The 17,463-nt window shown below is 53.9% G+C and overlaps 2 protein-coding genes across 11 annotated transcripts in view; one reads left to right on the top strand and one right to left on the bottom strand.

The window, feature by feature from the left end:
- Nucleotides 1–17,463, top strand: part of DDX31 (DEAD-box helicase 31) — a 141,663-nt gene that overhangs the window by 71,337 nt on the left and 52,863 nt on the right. For 6 of the 10 annotated variants that reach the window (XR_682462.3, XR_010148805.1, XR_010148804.1 and 3 more), the window contains one exon: nucleotides 4,185–5,007. The exons of the other annotated variants lie outside the window; for them this stretch is intronic. Coding sequence is in view for 3 of the 6 variants with exons in the window: in XM_001168526.8 (XP_001168526.1) it covers nucleotides 4,185–4,431 (247 nt within the window). In the remaining 3 variants the exon portion in view is untranslated. Of the gene's footprint in view, nucleotides 1–4,184; nucleotides 5,008–17,463 lie in introns of those variants that run through there. 10 annotated transcript variants of the gene reach the window in all.
- BARHL1 (BarH like homeobox 1) lies at nucleotides 9,025–16,679 on the bottom strand. The gene is made up of 3 exons (XM_001168385.7): nucleotides 16,022–16,679; nucleotides 11,748–11,970; nucleotides 9,025–10,048 (listed from the first exon to the last, which is right to left on the bottom strand). The coding sequence occupies exons 1-3, from the start codon at nucleotides 16,485–16,487 to the stop codon at nucleotides 9,754–9,756; spliced, it is 984 nt and encodes a 327-aa protein (XP_001168385.1). The 5' UTR covers nucleotides 16,488–16,679; the 3' UTR covers nucleotides 9,025–9,753.

The following is a 17,463-nucleotide window of genomic DNA, read 5'->3' on the forward strand; positions in this document are numbered from 1 at the left end:
AGCTCTTGCATTACTGAGTTTTGGCCCTGGACAAATGACCTAATCTCTCTGTGCCTCAGTTTCCTTACCAGGAAGTGGGGATACTAGTAGTACCTGTTTCAGGCGGTGGTTGGAAAAGTGAGTAAGTTAAATGCCTGTGTCATGTAGTCGGTTTGGATGGCTTTGATTTTACCTGTTTTACATTTAAATCCATTAACAACCCGTGTAATTGGTATTCGCTTCAATGTTTTCATCTATTTGTAGAGCCCATGAAGGGCGCCATTGTGGTCATCACTGCTCTTCAGACAGAGCCTGCAGGAAGTGCTCTAGAGGAGCATTTCAAGACCTTGAGGAAAAGAGTTATTGTTCAGTGACCGTTGTGGATAACTGGATAACTCTTAGGAAGAAACAGTTCATTTTTCTATTAATCAAAATAAAACTTAGATGGAATTAAAGCAGTAGCAAGCTAGATGAAAATATACTTTAATATTTTTGAAATCCTAGAATGAAGACTTTCCCAAACATGACCCTAAAGCCATAAAACACGAAAGAAACTATTGATAGCCTTAACGGTACATAAATAAAATTTAAACTTCTGTCCTATAAAAGAGTGCCATTAGCAAAAGCCTGAATTAGAATGGGTTTTTACCTAGGAAGATCGTTGTGAGAATGTAATGATAAAGTTGGGAGAAGGCCCTGCGATCTCTCTTCTCCAGTACTCATCGTAACGGGGTGTATTGATTTACTAATTAGGCTGTGATTTCACCTTACTGGTGGTGCAAGTGGCATCTGCCTGTCTTGCTGAGTAATCCAGCCTGGTAACTGAGGGGGGGGTTTATTCAGCCTTCACTACAAGGGAGTTCCCTGAGGTTAGATAAACTGATCTGTTGCTTGGTAACTACAGGATTACTATGGTGGATGCTCAGGAAGGCCATTGGAGAGGGGTGCGGGTATTTGGAGGGCAAGGAGGGCGAGAAAGTTGGCAGGTTCCTGGGAGCACTGCAGCTTGGCAGAAGGAGAAATTGAGCGCCCAACGCATGCTTGGGTTTAGAGCAGTTCATCTTCCCATCTGTACTTCGCCTTTTCAGCATTGGGCCTTGGAACAAAGGAAAAGGAGACAGGGAGCTGGCCAAGGGATGAATGGGTTTTGTTGAGGTGGCTGTCGTGACAGCAGGTGAAACCCCTGCAGGGTTGGCCTGAGCTTCTCCCACCTAAGGAAGAGGTCTGGGCTGGAAGATGCCACCCTCTGCCTGCTTGCTGACCACCGGAACCTCTGAGTGAGTGGACTGCTGGCTTTGCATCCCAGGTCAAGAGGACATTGACTAACATGATGAAATAGCCAGGAAAGGTGGTGATGATAACTGAAGGCACGTAGGACCCATCTCCAAAAGGTGCTTTCGAACGGCGTCCTCTTCCACCACGTGGGCTCTCCTGTTCCTATTCAGTGGCGCAATGTACGCACTAGTGGTTGCCTTCCTCCACCCCAGACCCACGGTGTTTGTGAAGGGACAGGTCTGGAGGAGCTGTAGAAGTGGCCCCGGTGGTGTCTGGGTGTCTGCCTGTTGTGTAGGCTGCATTTGTGGGTGTGGGCTTCTGCTCTGTTGGGTGGATGGCAGCCTGGGAGCACGGGCGCACTGCCTGAGCGCTGGTGCCTGGAAGATGCTCCCGCAGCCCGCACCGCTTCTGTAGGCAATTAGTGTATCAGTCACTCCAGTAAGATGCTGGTTCTTTATTTTGCCTTAGCGGTAGCAGGAGCCATCGTTGAAGTGCTGGAGCTTATGCTGGGGAGCATATTTTGACTGAAATTTTGCATATTTTGAAACTTAGGTTGTTACATTTAAAATTATACACATTGTGAACCTGGCTTCAAACAAGAGGGAAGAAAAAGCATTCCCTCCTGTCAGACCCTTTTCACTCTGTCACATAACCTGACTAAAAATAAACTACAGGCACAGGAACTGGCAGCCTTCAGTTTGGAACAAGTTGAGTGCGCCCAACCGCAGGCCCTGTCTCCCGCCACTTCCCAACCACAGGTCAGCCCCCAGCAGCTTGGACCTCCTCCAGGGACACTGGTGCACATGGTCCGCACTGGGTGGGTGACCCATGATGAGACTCGCTGCTCTTTGGGAAGTGGTGGATGCTCTCAGAAGAGCCCCGGCCCAGCTGTCAGGGGCCATAGCGCCCGTCCTGGCTCCTGTGTGGCTCTGGGGGAGGTGCGTGGCATCTCCAGACCTCAGTTTCCTAATGTTTAACTGTGACTGCGATCCACATGCCAACCACCAGCTACCCCCTTATATGTCTTGATTTTTTCTAATCAATCACACCTATGAGTGCCATTCTCAGTGAGGAAACTGAGGCACAGAGCCTGAGTCACTCATTCCGTGTCCTCAGCTAATGAGTGATAGTCAAGTTCCAACCCTGGCTTCTCCCTCCTCCACCCTGCAGCTCTGCTGTCTCCCCTCACCACTCCCTACTCACTTGCCTGGCTCCTGCCCCACTGTCTGCTGAAGTAGTCCTTAGGAGACCACAGAGGACCCCTCCCATCACATCTCACCATTTTCCACCCTTGGTCCAGCTGAGTCCTGCCCCCGCTGACCCGGCAAATCGTTCTCTGCCCTGAGTTTGCCCCTTGGCTTCTCCACTTACCAGCCATGTGGTCCTGGGGCAGGTTACCCTCCTTAAGTCTTTGTGTCCTTGGCTGTAAATGAGGATAATAACCGTACCCACCTTGTTGAGCGAGGATTGTAAGAGATTGTGTATGTGAATCATTTCCCACAGACCCCAGGAAGTCTTCCCTGTATACTTCTAATCTTCTCACTACATCCTGCCCTGATGTGCTCACCCCATAAACTCCTGGCCTTTAAATGCTATCTGTTCATTGTCCCCTTGTTTCAGATCTTCTTTTCCTGCAGAGGTTGGCTTGAATGTGTCTTCCTGTATGTTGCAATAGAAAACACCATTGTATGACTGTCACTCTGTCCTCTGGAGTGTGATTAGAAACAGGTATTATTGCTTTAGCTCGGTTATAATGGGTTTCTACAAGCTTTCACAGTCAGGTTAACAACACACTATTAGTCTTATTTCTAATTCTTGGGTTTTAAAGGCATTGTTACATTTATTTTGACCACAATTTCAGTTCAGTTTATTCTCTGATTACAGCAAAGAAAATGCTCTGAATGTAGTAGCAGAACGTAACATATGTCTTTGTGAGAACTGCATGACACTGTAGTATCCTAAGACATTGCCGTTTTGGTATTGAAGGAGTTGCCAGCAAGGAAGTGTGGATTTATTGGTAATTGTTTTATTGTTGTTGCTTTGGTTAAAATCCTGTCTTAAGAAACATTGTTTTACTCTTCAGTTTTCATAATCATTCTTCTTATGTATGATTGAACATCTACAAATTTCCTCCTCTGATCTTCCGATCAAATGGTAAAATTGCCATCTTTTCAGAACAGTTATCAGGATTCGACATCGGAAATTGATTTTCAACCTTTGGCATTTTCTGAGTGACTTAGGGTAGGGAGAGACCTCCCTCTAACACCCGGGTTTGTGTGGGCTGCAGAAAGCTGCTGGTCTAATCCTAGATGCAGACATTGACCAGGCTGTGCCCTGGGTTTGGGTTTTGTAGGGTCAGAAATATGTTTAAGAGTTTTTTCCGTTCATAAAGAGCTATCTGGCTGTCATCCCAGCCTTCACTCTGGGACCCTGGAGGGCTGCGTGGAACTTGCTGGACTCTGCTCCCGCAGGGCTGAGTCCTGAAGCCCTCAGGAGCCCATGAGGAGGCCAGTTGCTTTAAGCTGCTTAGGGGTTACTGGGAAGCTGCCGCGAGCTTTCACTGCTTCATGTTGTTGAGTGTGACGGTGGGTTTTTCTCTGTCCTTTGGCAAACCGCTGTATCATACACCTCATTTGCCATCAGAGCATGAGGGTGTATAGTTCTTTTTTTCCCCATGAAAACAACACAGAACAAAGCCTCACTTTTAAAAATGCCATGATATTTTGCCACTGTTACGAAAATCTGTCAGCGCCGTATCTAATCTTCTGGTGCATCGAATATCAAAACAAGTACTATTGAAGGGATTGTACTTCTGTTAATACAAAAATGTCAGCTTCACAGTCTCAGAACCAGCTGCTATCAGCCTCTTTCCAAATGGGAAAGAAAAATAATGAAGTTTCTTTTCCCTCTCTGCTGTTACTGTTCTTCAGGCCTGACCTTCATAAGAAGACCCAGAGTAAGCACAGCCTCGCTGAAATCCTACGTTCGGAATACTCAAGCGGCATGGAGGCCGGCGTCGCCAAGGTCAAAAAGCAAAACGCACCTGGAGAGCCTGGTGGCCGGCCCCTGCAGCACAGTCTGCAGCCGACACCCTGCTTTGGCCGTGGGAAAACATTAAAATGGAGAAAAACCCAAAAAGGTTTACAGCGGGACAGCAAGACTTCCCAGAAAGTTTAAAATCTCTCTGGGTCTTCGAGTGGAACCTGGAAGCCCCGGGTGGCAGTGGATTGATGTCCAGTTCTTGTCAGAGGAGCCTTGTGAAAAATAACTGCGCCTTTGCCTGAATACCACGTCCCCAAGAATCAGAGGGGCCACAGCCCTTCTCCTCCATGGGAGGCCCTGGAGCCTGATAGAAATCAGTGGTGTGGGGCACTGTAGAGACTAGCCAGCTCCGGACAGAAGGGGTCTGTGTCTTGTATTGATCCCATCAGTGCCCGGCACTCCCTTCACCCAGGTGCTGACGTGCCGGGGTTGAGCTGGCACCCCGGGATGTGATGTAAGAACGCCCTGCGTGTCAGCCTGGAACGGGCTTGATTGCTGCCCTTAACTGTGTTCTGAAGTTTCACAGCTTGGCTTCAGCCTATCAGCGCATACATTGGCATGAATTTTGTGAATTAGGGTGTTAAAAACTGGAATTGAATTTGTACAAAAAGAGAATATATTTATCACTAATTATTTTCTTAATGTAGGAATGTACCGTTAAAAAGGACCAAAAGTTTTTGGTCTGGGTCAAAAAATACGAATGTGTTTTCAGGCTCGTGGTCCCTCTTATTTTCTTCTGGAAACACGAGGTTGCATTTACATGCATTGCTCCCTCTTTCATGTCCACTGAAAACTCACTCTCTCAGGGCTAATTGATTTACTGTTGGCTTTTTATTATTTGCCTTTGAAGTCAAAAGGCACCAGTATCCCAAGCTTTTTTTCCCTATCAAATCCTGTCTTGTCTTCAAGAAAGGTCTGGGGGTCTTTGTATTGTGACCCAGGCCACAGCTGCCCGCCCCGCCCCGCCCCTGCATTGTGTTTTCTGGGAGGTTTGAAAGAGGCCCCCTGGAGCGTATTGATTTCCCAATAAATGTAAGATTTGGGCACTTGCAGAGGGGTCCAGAAGAGAAAGGGTTGGAGGCCTCCACACCTGTGGGCACCGCTCCTGTCCTCTCCACTGTGTCTTGCCTTCTCAATTTCCTTCTCCTCTGCAGTGACTGTGCCGCCCTCTGTGGTCTCCCCAGGACCAGTGTTGAGGCACCACTTCAGTAGATCCCCCCAGATCCATGGAAGGTCTGAGTGGCCACGAGAGGGTGGTGAGAGTTGGCAAGGTGGGCCTTCCTGCAGGGACCACGGGGGGTCAGCATCCTTGCCTCCGTTCTAGACACAGGTGAATGTCATTGGCCCCCACACTGGCGGAGACTCCAGTGTGAGGGCAAGGAGGAGCCTAGTGAGACTGGATCCTCTGCAGGTGGAAAAATAGGACCTTCTCAGAGTTGGCTGTCACATACAAATTAACAGGGACTGTGGGTGACGTTTCTAACAATAATAATTAAAAAACAACAACCCTGCAGCACATGTCAGCCTGGCGTTGGGCAAGTCTGCCACCTTTCTTTTATTTCGATGTGTAATGGTTCACATGATTTGGATGAGAAAAGGAGGGATCAAACTTTATAGACAAAACCCAGCTGTGTGAAAAACAGGATTAATGCCAGTGATTGGGGATGATCAAAGAGAAACCTTACTTTTTCTCCCCCTAGTACTCATTCCACTAAAGGGCAAATTGGCAGAGTTCTGCATCCCTGGGGGGAAAGAGAAGTGCTAGAATCATGCAACGTGTGAGTGACGATAATTCCAAGATCAAAACTTACACACTTAATCTGCTAACTCTTATGGTGAGGGTTTCTTGCCATAGATGCTATGTGGGTCTGTTTCTAAGTAGAATCACTATATTACCCCAGTTAATAAAGAAACATGGATTTAGCAGATTTAAGGTTAATATTGTTTAAATTTAAATAACCTTAAAATAAATCTCTTTCTCTTCTATTATGGCTCTTGACAGATTATACATTTCAGGCACCAATTAGGCAAAGCTTTAGCCTAATTCCACTGTACATATTCTAATTTTTGTGTATGTTTAATCATGCCTCTTTTTAAAATTTCCCAAACTTACTCATGTCTCTATATCATAAGCCTGGTTCCCATATTTAGAGTCACACAGAATTTGGACATTTAATAGAATGTTGCAGCCTAAAAGCGTTTCCCCCAAGTGGGCTTGTAGAATGTTTTTTTGGAAACCAAAACATCCTCATGTTTGCCACAGCCTTAGCAGTTGACGGGCCTCATTCTCACGCACTGAAGGGCAGAGACCCGTTGCTGAGAGATGAAGTCTGTGCTGATGTGCAGACAGCCCCTTGCACTCTAGAGAAGCAACAAACCAACCAAATCTCAGTAAAGGACTTTTTTTTTTTTAAACAAAGCCCAGTGGGTTATTTTGATTTTTTTCTTTTCCCCCTGGGGTGAAGGGAGGAGAACTTTAGGGAAGAGGGGAGTAAATGAGACCTTTCGGAACAGGTATCTCCCAAACTGCCAGGGGCCTCCCTGCTTAGCCCTTCAGGCCACAGTCAGTGGAAGCCATTAAAATCCAGGCGTTGCTTCATAGAGACGCAAGTTGAAGGCTTTTCCACGGGAGAAGTTGCCCTGCTTGAAAAGGCTTCTTAACTGGTCTTGTTAAACCTCCCCCTTGACCATTAGACATTATCTCTTAATCTGCTCCACACTAGGAAGAATCCAGAGCCAGGCCTGTCGGTGTGGGGGGAGTGGGGCACCCTGCAAATCAGCTCAGTTTCTCAACTTGCCCCAGTCCTCAATTTCCCTTGCGACCGAGGGCCAGCAGGGGGCTCTAAACTTCTTTTCAACTTTGTTGCCCCCTCCCTGTTGAGTCGGCGTTTATGAGGGGGGATGGGTCAGTGGCAGAGCGGGGGAAGATGGCTTCTCAGCCCTCTCCTATTGTCAGGCCTGTTGGGGTCCCACATTCATTCTTTTTTTCTTACACGAGAGCTCGCCCAACCTCAGGGTTGGGAACAGAAACCAATTTAGCCTTCTAAGTGGATGGAAGGCAGGAGCCCACCTCACTGCAAAGGTTGTGAAGTTATTATTACAGATGGGATGTGCAGGACAATTTAAAATATTCTAATTATAAACTTGTAGGGAAGCCTTGTTCTTCATTAATGTAAGATATGAAATCGCCTCTGAGGTACAAGGACAATTACATAGTTGAGAATGTGTCTGTGGTTTGCGCTGCCACTGTGTAAATGTGAGGGTGGTTGCTACGGTCTATCTCCTTCACTTTCACAAAATGAAAAGCACACCAGTGCAAGTTGTCCTTTGATAGATTTTTAATATGATTTTAAAGAGTTTTGTTTGGTCTCATTCTTATTCAATGAGATTAATTTAAAGCACTTATCCCCTGGGTTTAAGTCAATCCATGTAGGATTTGGGCAGGGTTTGTTGCATGGGGGGTTTTGTTTGCAGGAGGCTATGAGAGACTCCTTTCCCACTTCATTAACCCTGAGTTGGGGACAGTCTCTCCTCACCCCCAACCAGAGCCAGAGCTGGGGATTTACCAACCCCCATTCACATGCAAAAGAACTCGAAAGCCGAGGGGCTCCTTGACTTAATTAGCTGCTGTGCATTTTGCAAAATTAGAATAATACCCTCGCCATCCCAGGAAAGAAAGCTGCTGTGCGAGGGTGTTTGGGGGCAGGGAGGAAACAGTAGCGGACCTGGCTGTGGGTATGGTTTTCGAGAGGGGTTATAGTCTGAACACAGCCCCCGTCTTCAGAGAAACCCTGCCCCCAAACTAGAGGGGCCACGGCTTGCCGGCCCCCAAAACTTCCCAGCGCTGAGGGTTAGCGAGCTGCAGGTGGTGTGTGGGAAGGGAGCACCTGCGCCCACCTCCCCAGAGAGGGAGCAGTCTCAGGTGACCGTGGCCCTTTGAACGTGAACTGGAAGCCTCGAGTCTGACTCGGGACTTAAACCCCTCTCCCCTGAGATGCTAGAATTGCGGTCTGGGGCAGCCAGAAGAGATGGGGCAGACGCTGGGATTTGGCTCCCCTCTGGGTCTCATTTCCAACCTCCTCCCGGGGTAAAGGGGAGGTGAGAAGATGTGGGAGTGAGGGTTTACCCGATGTGGCGTCTGGTTCGCAGCGAAGGCGCGCGGAGTCCTGCCTGGTGCGGGAGGCCGGGAGGCCCGGGCCGCCTTGGCGCCCGCGAGCGTCGGGAGCCCGAGCGCGGCCGGACGCTGGGCGGAGGGTGGGAGTGATGGGGGGAGCAGCCTCGGAGCCCATCTGTCGGCCCGCGCCCGGCGGGCCGGTCACCAGCTGCCGGGGCCCTTGTCGCGGCCAGATGAGTCGGCTCGGCGAGGGCCCCGCAGCCCGGCCCGCAGCCGACCGAGGCCCCGCGCTGACCCCCGCCTGTTCCGGCACGGACCCCCGCCCCGGCCCTCGGGACCGTCTGGGAGCCGCTAGGAACCAGATGGAGACAGAAGAGGAGGAGGGGAACAACGGGCTGGCCTCGCTGTAGAGATGGGAAGACTGAGGCCAGGGAGGGGAGACCCCGGCCCCAGCGAGTCCCGTCGGGGCCCCCGCGCATGTCCACAGCACCGGGGAAGAGAAGGGGGACAAAAATGTTTCGTTATTGAGGATGGAAGGAAACCGAGTCCCCAGGAGAGGGATGGGAGAGGGGTTGAGTGCGGACCCAGCGACGCGAGCGCGGACAGGCGCCTGGTCATTTGTAAGAAGTTTATTTCGACATTTAAAAAAGAGAGAACCCGAGCGGCCTGGCTGCCCCCGGACCGGGGCTGAGGCTGGGGGCTGGGGTCGGGGTGGCTGGGCAAGCCCCCTCGGCCCCTTCCTGCCCCGCCTGGGAGTGGGGAGGGCACAGGCCACAGACTCACTAATCCACGGACACGGTCACGGGCTCATGGGTCACGAATAAATAACTTCATATACACTTTGCACACGGTATGTACAGCTCAGCCGCTGGCCCAGGTGCTCGAGGGGTAGGGAGACGGGGCTCCGCACTCCCCTTGTCTCCCTGGCGGGGGCGCGGGGAGAGGGGCTGTTCTCCACCTGGAGCGTAGAAGGGGCGTGGGAGAGAGCGAAGCCTGGGAATCAGCCGCACCCGCTCCTGGGGAGAAAGGGGCGCCTAGGGGAGCCGGCAGAGGCTGGGGGTGGGGAGTGGCAGAGACGCGTATGTACACCCGGCGGGTGGGGATGGCTCCCGGACAGAGCGGCCGCGAGAGAGGACGCCGAGGGGGGCTGGGGAGACGCAGTCCGGGGTCCGGGCCTCAGTGGACTTGGCATTTGGCCCTTCGGGGGGCACTGGGCTGGGGCGCCAGGGAGGGCCGGGCAGGGCCCCCTCCCGGGAAAGGGCGTCGAACCTGCGCCCTCAGAAAGGTGGGCGGAAGGGGCCACGCCGAGCCCGCGGGAGGAGGCCCCGGAGCCGACGGGCGCCTCACCGAGGCTGCGCGGCGCGTGGGAGGACGCCGGCCAGGGGGGGCAGCGGCGGGGGCGGCTCGCTGGCGCCCTGGAGTCCGTGGATGAGGATGCGGGGCACCAGAGGTCTCTGGAGAGCAGGCGGCGGCGCGCTGGGGCCGCGGTACAGGTAGAGCGCCGCGCCGGGGTCCAGGTTGGAAACCAGACTCTGCGGGTAGAAATAAGGCGACGGGAACATCCGCTGGAGCGCTGAGTAATTGCCTGCCTCCGCCAGCAGCTCCAACCCGACGGCCGTCTGTCGCTTCCATTTAGTCCTGGGGGCCGAAATAAACGCGTATGGCGGGATCAGGGCTAGGGCATCCAGCGACCCCAGCCCCTCCCCACTGCTTGGCCCAGAGAGCCTGTAGGGAGGCCAAGAGGGATCGTACTCATTTGTTAATAAATAACCGAGTGCCAGGCACCATCGCACGCCTTACGTGCATCCTCTCCTTTTATCTTCCACCGGCCTTCCGTGGCTCTTACCCCACTTTACAGAGAGGAAAACTGAGGTCTGGGCCGGTTTTCAAAAAGGAGCCTGGGTTTTAAGCCCTGCTGTCTGACCCCAAAGCCCGGCTCTAACTGCGCCTTACCCTGCCCAGGAGATCGCAGAACGAACCCTTGGAGCTGGGTAGGGGGGCTCCTCCCTGCGCGTGCCTCTTTATGAAGGTAGGATCACCCTGGAGAGGCCTGAGGGGATGGGGGGGTGCTCTGGTCAGGGAAGGGAATGCGATTGATTCCTCTGCAGGCTGGCCGGGCTGCAAGCTCGCAGAAGCGAGCAGGCCTGAAATGGCAACCGGAGAGGACCCGCTCCCGGCTCGAGAGGACCCGCTCCCGGCTCGCACGCCCTGCCGGCTGGAGCAGGCTGCACCTGCCATCCTCCAGGGCTCGCACTGCGAGCCCTGCGCACTGTCTGGCCCCAAAGTCCAGAGGCCTTGGCCAGCCAACGGCCTGGGGTTTGGAGAAGTCAGGCCTGGACCCTAGGCTCACCTGCCAGGTGAGGCTAGGCGGACCAGCCAGGGTCCCACTAAGGTGGGCTCAGCCACACCAGCCCTGTTTCCCTCCCTGAATTATTCATCATCATCATAATTGTGTAATTACTGTAACAGGCCTTAATTATTGATGCCCGGAGCAGTAATCAGTATTTATTATTAATGGGGCGATGTGTTCTGAGGCTTGTTTATGAAAAGCACCATTCCTACCTCTGCTAAGAGCGTGCGAGTGACTGTGGGGCTGAGCGTGCGTGCGTGTGTGACTGCAAGTTGTATCGATGTGTGTGTCGGTGTGTGGCTATTTGGGTTGAGTGTGTGGATGCCTGTGTGTTTGTACATTTGCATCTACGTCTGGTGAGCGTGTTCGGGAGGGAAATTAGGAAATGGGTTCAAGTCCGGTGCCCCAACACCAACTTCCCAGTCACCCTGTCCCCAAGGAGCAAGGGCTTGGCCAGTTCCCCCCTCAGGTTTTGGGACCAGAAAGGCTGGGGAGGCCTGAAGAGCCTCACAGAAACTCAGAGGCCCCTGCGGCAGCTGCCCGGTCTGGGCCAGGCTTCAACACCCCAAGGGCCACTGCCTGGCCGTCCTCTTCACAGGCTTCCTGGGCATCAAGACTGTCACCCCTCCAAGGGCCTGGGGCTTCCAAGACCCACGCTGGTTCAGGTGGGGGCTCCAGGCAGACCTCCCCCCACTCCGGCTGAGCTGGGGCAGGACTTGGATTTTCAGTGGCCTATGTGTCTGTCCACCCATCCGGGGGAGGGCTGACTGGACGCTGGACACCAAGTCTAGTCTCATCTCTGTCCCTCACTGTGAGGACTTTGGGCAAGGCCTTGTCCCCTTAGGGACTCAGTTTCCCACTTTTACAGAATGGGGGAGGCTCTGGGGCCCTCCCTTAGCACCAACCTGTAGACTCCTGGTCCCCTCCAGGAGCTGTGAGGAAAGGGGAAGTTCCCTTTCTGCCTCTACCCCCGCAGCCGGGCCTCACCTGCGGTTCTGGTACCAGGTCTTGACCTGCGTGTCGGTGAGGTTGAGCGAGGCGGCGAGCTCCATGCGGTCCTGCACGCTCAGGTACTTCTGCCGCTCGAAGCTGCGCTCCAGCTGCGCCAGCTGATGGTCGGTGAAGGCCGTGCGCGCCTTGCGTGGCTTTTTCAGGCGCACCGGGGGACTGTCCCTGGAGCTGGAGATCTCGCGGTCGCCCTCCTCCTTCACTGCGGACACAGCGGCATGTCAGGGCCCGGCCTCGCAGCCGCCGCCGGTGCCCTCCCGCTCCTGCCCGTGGCGTTTGTGTAACCTCGGCTTCCGACAGCGGTGGTTCCGCGACACCCAAGCTCGCGGGGGCCGCTCTCAGACGGGACCTCTGGGGCCCCGGGAACAGGACATGAACCCTGAGGGGAACAGGACGGCGGCGGGAGCGCCCGAGGCCGAGACCCCCCGGGCAGCTCCGGGGAGAAAGAACCCGAAGCTGGCGAGAACTCCAGTCCCTGCGCCGCGCTCGGCGCTCTGCCCGCGCTCCCGGGAGGGATAAACGGAGCCGCGACGATGGAACCTGACCCAGCCTGCCAGCGTAGGGGAGGGGACCCAGGGTTTCTGGCGGAGTGAGCTCCGCGTCTGGGCCCCAGTTTCTCCGGCTGCGTCCGTGACAGGAAGGGAGGAAGCCGAAGGCTGGGGTCTGGGGAGAGAAACCTGCGTGGAGGGACAAAAACCTGCTCTCTCCGGAATCACTCTTTGTCCTCAAGGACAGATCATTGTGCCCCGCCTGGCGTTGCCCCTATATGGAAACGAATTCGTAGTGATGATTTCTCCCGACACTCGCTACCTACACAGGGCGCTGGGCGGAAGGCTCCGGGTCTGCGAGCGCCGAGCACTGGGAGAATAAGCGACCCTGCCACTTGCTTGCCCCTTGGGCGCAGCGCGCATTGCCCAGGTCTGCGTTCCGTTGTCATTACATTGCCCGCTAACGATGGCTCCTGCTACACCTGCGTGGCATCGTGTGTTTACACCCCACAGTCGGGACAGAATTGCACCGGGGGCCCAGCTCCTGAGGTCGAAGGATAGACCTGGCACAGGTAGTTTCTTTATCCCAGACACTTTCGTTCGGCTTTGACTGCACAGAAAACACTTAATCGAACAAGCTCAATGCTCACCCTCCTTCTCCCTCTAAAGCGATTATGTAACCAGCTAGACCACTTCCCCAAAATTGGCGGCTCAGACTGGGGCTTTCCCCCAACCTACTCCCTTTTTTCTCTGTTTTCTTTTATGGTGGAGTTTCATTGTGCGTGGCGTTTGCAGTGACGGGGTTCAGCTGAATGCAAGGTGATTTCTCTCTGTAGGAAACAATAATCCGGTTAATTGAGCCGCTAGGGATCGAGACTTTTCAACTGAAAAGGCAGCGCTTCGCTGCAAGGAGGGCCTGGCATCCAGCCTGGTGAGCCAGGAGAGCGCAGAGGAGAAACGGCAGCCCGCTAAGGCTTTCCACCTGCCTCCTCCAGGCTGGCACCAGGCTCTCCCTGCCCTGTGGGCTCCCCATATTTGGGCATGGCCACCATCAGGAGGATATGTGTTGGAATAGGGGGACTTGAGTTCTGTCTGTGCAGACAGATAGTTTAAATAAGTTTGAGGAAACGATCATCCAAATCTCAAACTTGATATCATAGAACTCTTACTTTTTGACTAAATTGCCTGGGGTACTTAATGAAAATCCCCCGCTTCTCAGGGACGAGGTCTGCGTTGGAGGTCGGGAGGTATTCAGTTTGTGGTGTCAGGAAGAATGGGTCAGCTACTGGGGCTTTTCTTCTGTTCCCCCTCCAGCGTGGACTGGAGCCTTTGAATGCAGGTTCTGTGCCCACTCTGCCTTGGCCTCCTCTTGGATAGGCTCAGCCCAGGGGGTACTGGCTTCCCAGACTCTGATTCTAGAGGCTACATCTCAGTGTCCCCGAGTTCCAGGCCCATTCACCGACCCTGCCTGCTGGGAACAAAACTCTGGTTTGGGTTCTCCCTGGACCTTGGATCCAGCCGCTAGTGTCGCCGACCACCTTACTTCAAAGCTGAGTTTTGGCTTCTTTAAATATTATCAAATAAATATTGTTTGAAGAGCCTTTGATAGCAGAAACTTGGGATGAGGCTGACCTTCCCCCATGCCCTCCTTGGAGGAAATGACTCAGCTTGGAAGGCGGCTGGAGAGTAGACCAGCTTAAATGCTCCACGGACTGGCTCAGGGTGTCTGTTTCTCAGCTCTGAAAAAGTCCCCTCCACGTTTGAGAAACGCTCCAGACAAGGCCTCGCTGCCTGGCCCTGCTCCTTTTTTCACTAGGGGCAAAGGCAGCAACACCTGGGGTGGGGGTTGGGCAAGACCTTCTACCCCCTTCGCTCCAAACCTATTTAAGCGATATGTAGACAGCCGGCCCTCGTCACCTCCCGATCAGATATCCTCAGAGACAGGAGAAGAAAATTGATATTCTAATTATCTTAAACGAAACCTGTCCTCAAAATCCTTCCTGGGGGCAAATAAATAAAAGGAGGCAAGGGCCTAGCTGTGTCACTATCTCCAGTTCCAGCCATTAGCATGGGCGGTGGAAGATTCGTGCTCTTTGCTCTAACTAAAGCGGGGCCGTTCTTGTTGCAAATGGTAAATAATAACCATGATGTTATGAATATATATTTACATTGACCTCCCCCTCCTTCCTCCCCCCCCCCTTCTCCATGCCAGTCTCTCTCCAGCGCAAGTTTTCTTTGCCTCTCTAAGCAGGCCCCCGGGGGGAGGAGCAAGGACCACTGGGCCCGGGCCTGGGGGCACCCGCATGCCTCTGGATCTCCTCCTGGCCGCTCCGTTAAACCCGCCTACTTTCCAGGCATGGTCGGCACAGCCTGGCTGAGGGAGGCTCGGCCATTTGTGTGGGGGAAATCAAGAAAATGGGATGTGCAGTCGGACCGATGAACTTCGGTTTGGAGTCAGGACATACCCACAAACGAATTCTTGGTTGGGAGGAGGGTGTTCAATGAGCCTTCCTAAAATTTTGGGAAGACTTGGTCCAAATAGGGACCAGGAGGTATGGCGCTGGGGGCGGGGTGCGGGTGTTGGGGGAGGGGGCAAGACAATAAAGAAGTTGCCCTTACAGGGAAATTTTGTCTCTTGAAAAGATTTCTGGGAATCAATTATGTGCTTGAAAGAGCTCTGAACAGCCTCTGCCCACTCCCAGTGATCTGCCAGTTGGGGACGTGGGGCTGTCTCCCATGAAGCCCTCATACTCCTCTTCACCTTCTGCCCCTTGACTTCTCCCTCAGAAAGAACTTTGTGCCTCTGGCTTTGAAAAACAGCTAAAGTCGAGGTAGTGACTGGGGGTCAGAAACAAAATCAGGGAATTCTTTTTTTTTCTTCTTCCCTTTCCCTTCCTTCCTTCCTTCTCCCTTTCCTTTTAACCCTGATCTCATCTCCTTGGTTAAGATGGGATGAAAATGGAACAAACAACAACGAAGATTCATAGAGGCAAAAAGAAAAGTGGAGGGGCAACAACCCCAGTGTAGCGGGAGAAAAGGCTGGTTACTCAGGAATCCCTGGAACTTGCATAAAACCCGGAGTTGGTTGCTCAAGGCACTTAAAATCAAATTCAATGAGAGCCGTTGGGGGGTGGGTGCAGGGTACTGCCCTCTCCACTAGCCCCCTGACCTGCTCCCAGGCAGCTTCCTGGCTGAGGTTTCTGCTTTGAAGTGAGTGCCTCTTTTCATGACTCACAGAACCCGGATCACACTGGGCCCATTGGGAGGAAAAGCCCTGTTTCTCTTCCTGTCTGGAAATGTAGATTAAAAGGCAGAAAATTCTGACTGTTCTCAGGGCTCCAGCTGAAATTTTTCTGCTGTATTTTCACTCTATAAAGCAGAACCCTTTCAGTCTTCCATTGCTTCTGCACGGTTTCTTCCTAGAGAGCCACTGGCCTGATTGGGACCTGCTCCTGTCCACCAGCACTGCTGGAAGGGCAGGGGTCCCAGTCGAAGTTTAGAAAGTTTGCTTTGTGCATTTTGGGGAAATCTCCTCTCGGGCACACAGTATCCCTCCCCTGCCCACACAGTCTCCACCAGACTCTTTGTTGCTCAAAGGCATAACCACAGGACTGGCTGAAATGTTCTGAGGAGAACCACTGCTCAACCTGAGCCCTGGGGGAGCCCCCAGGTGAGCGAGTGCATGTCCCGCCATGTGTATTCCTTTTAAATGTCAGTTTTTAGATACATAGCATCCCCCCAAGTTTTCACCTCCTGCTTTCTTACCTTTATACTCAGAGTCCGATGAGGCGTTGCTGCCACTTTTGTCCAGCTTGTCTCTAAAGTCCTCCGCGGCCTTGGCCGCAAGGCGGCCCCCAGGCTCAGGGGCTGCCGGCTGCCCGCTGCTAGAGTAGGGTGCACAGGCCGCGAGTGGTTTGCAGTCGGCAAGGATGTCCCTGATCAGAAAGGAGGAGGTGACGGTGCGCGACTGGGCCGGGGCTGAGAGCTGCCCGGGCTGCAGGTGGGAGTCCAAACCTGGGCCGGATGCCCCGCCAGGCCGTGGGGTGCCCGTCTCCAGACAGTCCCTTCCTGGAGAGGCTGGCGAAGAGCAGTCGCTGCTGCTCTCTGAGCGTGGACTCAGCTCCAGGGGCGAACGGCAGTCCCCGAGCAAGGGGTCCCCCTTGGGAAGGGCGGGGCTGCCCGCGCGGTGGGAGAGAATGGAGTCGATCCCAAAGCCATTGGAGCCTTCCATAGCCAAGCTGCGACCTGTCCTCCCCAAAAGCTCCCCACCCACCCCCAACCCCAGCCGCCGCTGCCCCTGCCCCTAGCTGCGGGCTGGCATGGGGAAGGCGGGCAGGGAGCCTGCGGGCACCTTGGACGCAGTTCAGCCTTGGGGGAGCCCGGGAGCTCTGGGCCAACCTCCTCTGCGCATTAGATCCAAAAGGGCTCAGTGCGTCTTCTGCAGCATCGCGCCGAGCCGCCGAGCCGAGGGGGGGTGGTGGGAGTGTCAGGGAGGAATGGGAGGGAGGGCGCGCCAAGTTGGGGAGAGCAAAGGGGGAGACGGACGGCCCGAGGGCCCCCTTGGCACAGAAGAAACGCGAGGATGTTGGAATCTAAATAAAGAATGGCGTTTTAAAAATCCAAACCGCACGCTTCTTCCAGGCAAGTGGTGGCTGAGGGTGGCCAGCTCAGCACCGCAGATAGCTGCGGGCCCGGGCCGCGCTAGCAGCGGGCGGAAAGGAGCGCACCTGGCGGCATCAGCACCGCGGAGAGCGGCGGCGGCTGCCCGCGGCTCATGACTCTCCACCTGGCCGGGGAGGTCCTCTCTCCGCGCCCTCGCCGCTCCGGGGGCCCGTCAGCACCGTGGACAGCGCCTCCCTGCTCCTCGGCGGCAGCTCTCTGCCGGTCCGCGCGCGCCTTCTCCTCCCCCCCTTCCTTTAAAAAATGAACTTGTGTCACTTTTACTTTGGGTCTGGGTTTTTTTTTGTTGTTGTTTCTTTTTTTTCGTTGTGTTGTGTGTGTTTTTTTTAAAGGGGACTCGCCCACGTGTCCCCGGAGTGATGACGCTGATTGGCTCTGGCCGATTTTGGGGGTGATGTCACGGCTCCGCAAGCCGCTGCCCGATTCCCTTTCAGTTTGATTAAAAGAGACACCGAATTAATTACAGCACAGACCCAACTGTTTACCGGCGATTTCCACACGGTTTGCTTTCATTAGGCCGGTGACGA

The sequence above is a fragment of the Pan troglodytes genome, chromosome 11, assembly GCF_028858775.2.
Source record: "Pan troglodytes isolate AG18354 chromosome 11, NHGRI_mPanTro3-v2.0_pri, whole genome shotgun sequence".
NCBI classification, from domain to species: Eukaryota; Metazoa; Chordata; class Mammalia; order Primates; family Hominidae; genus Pan; species Pan troglodytes.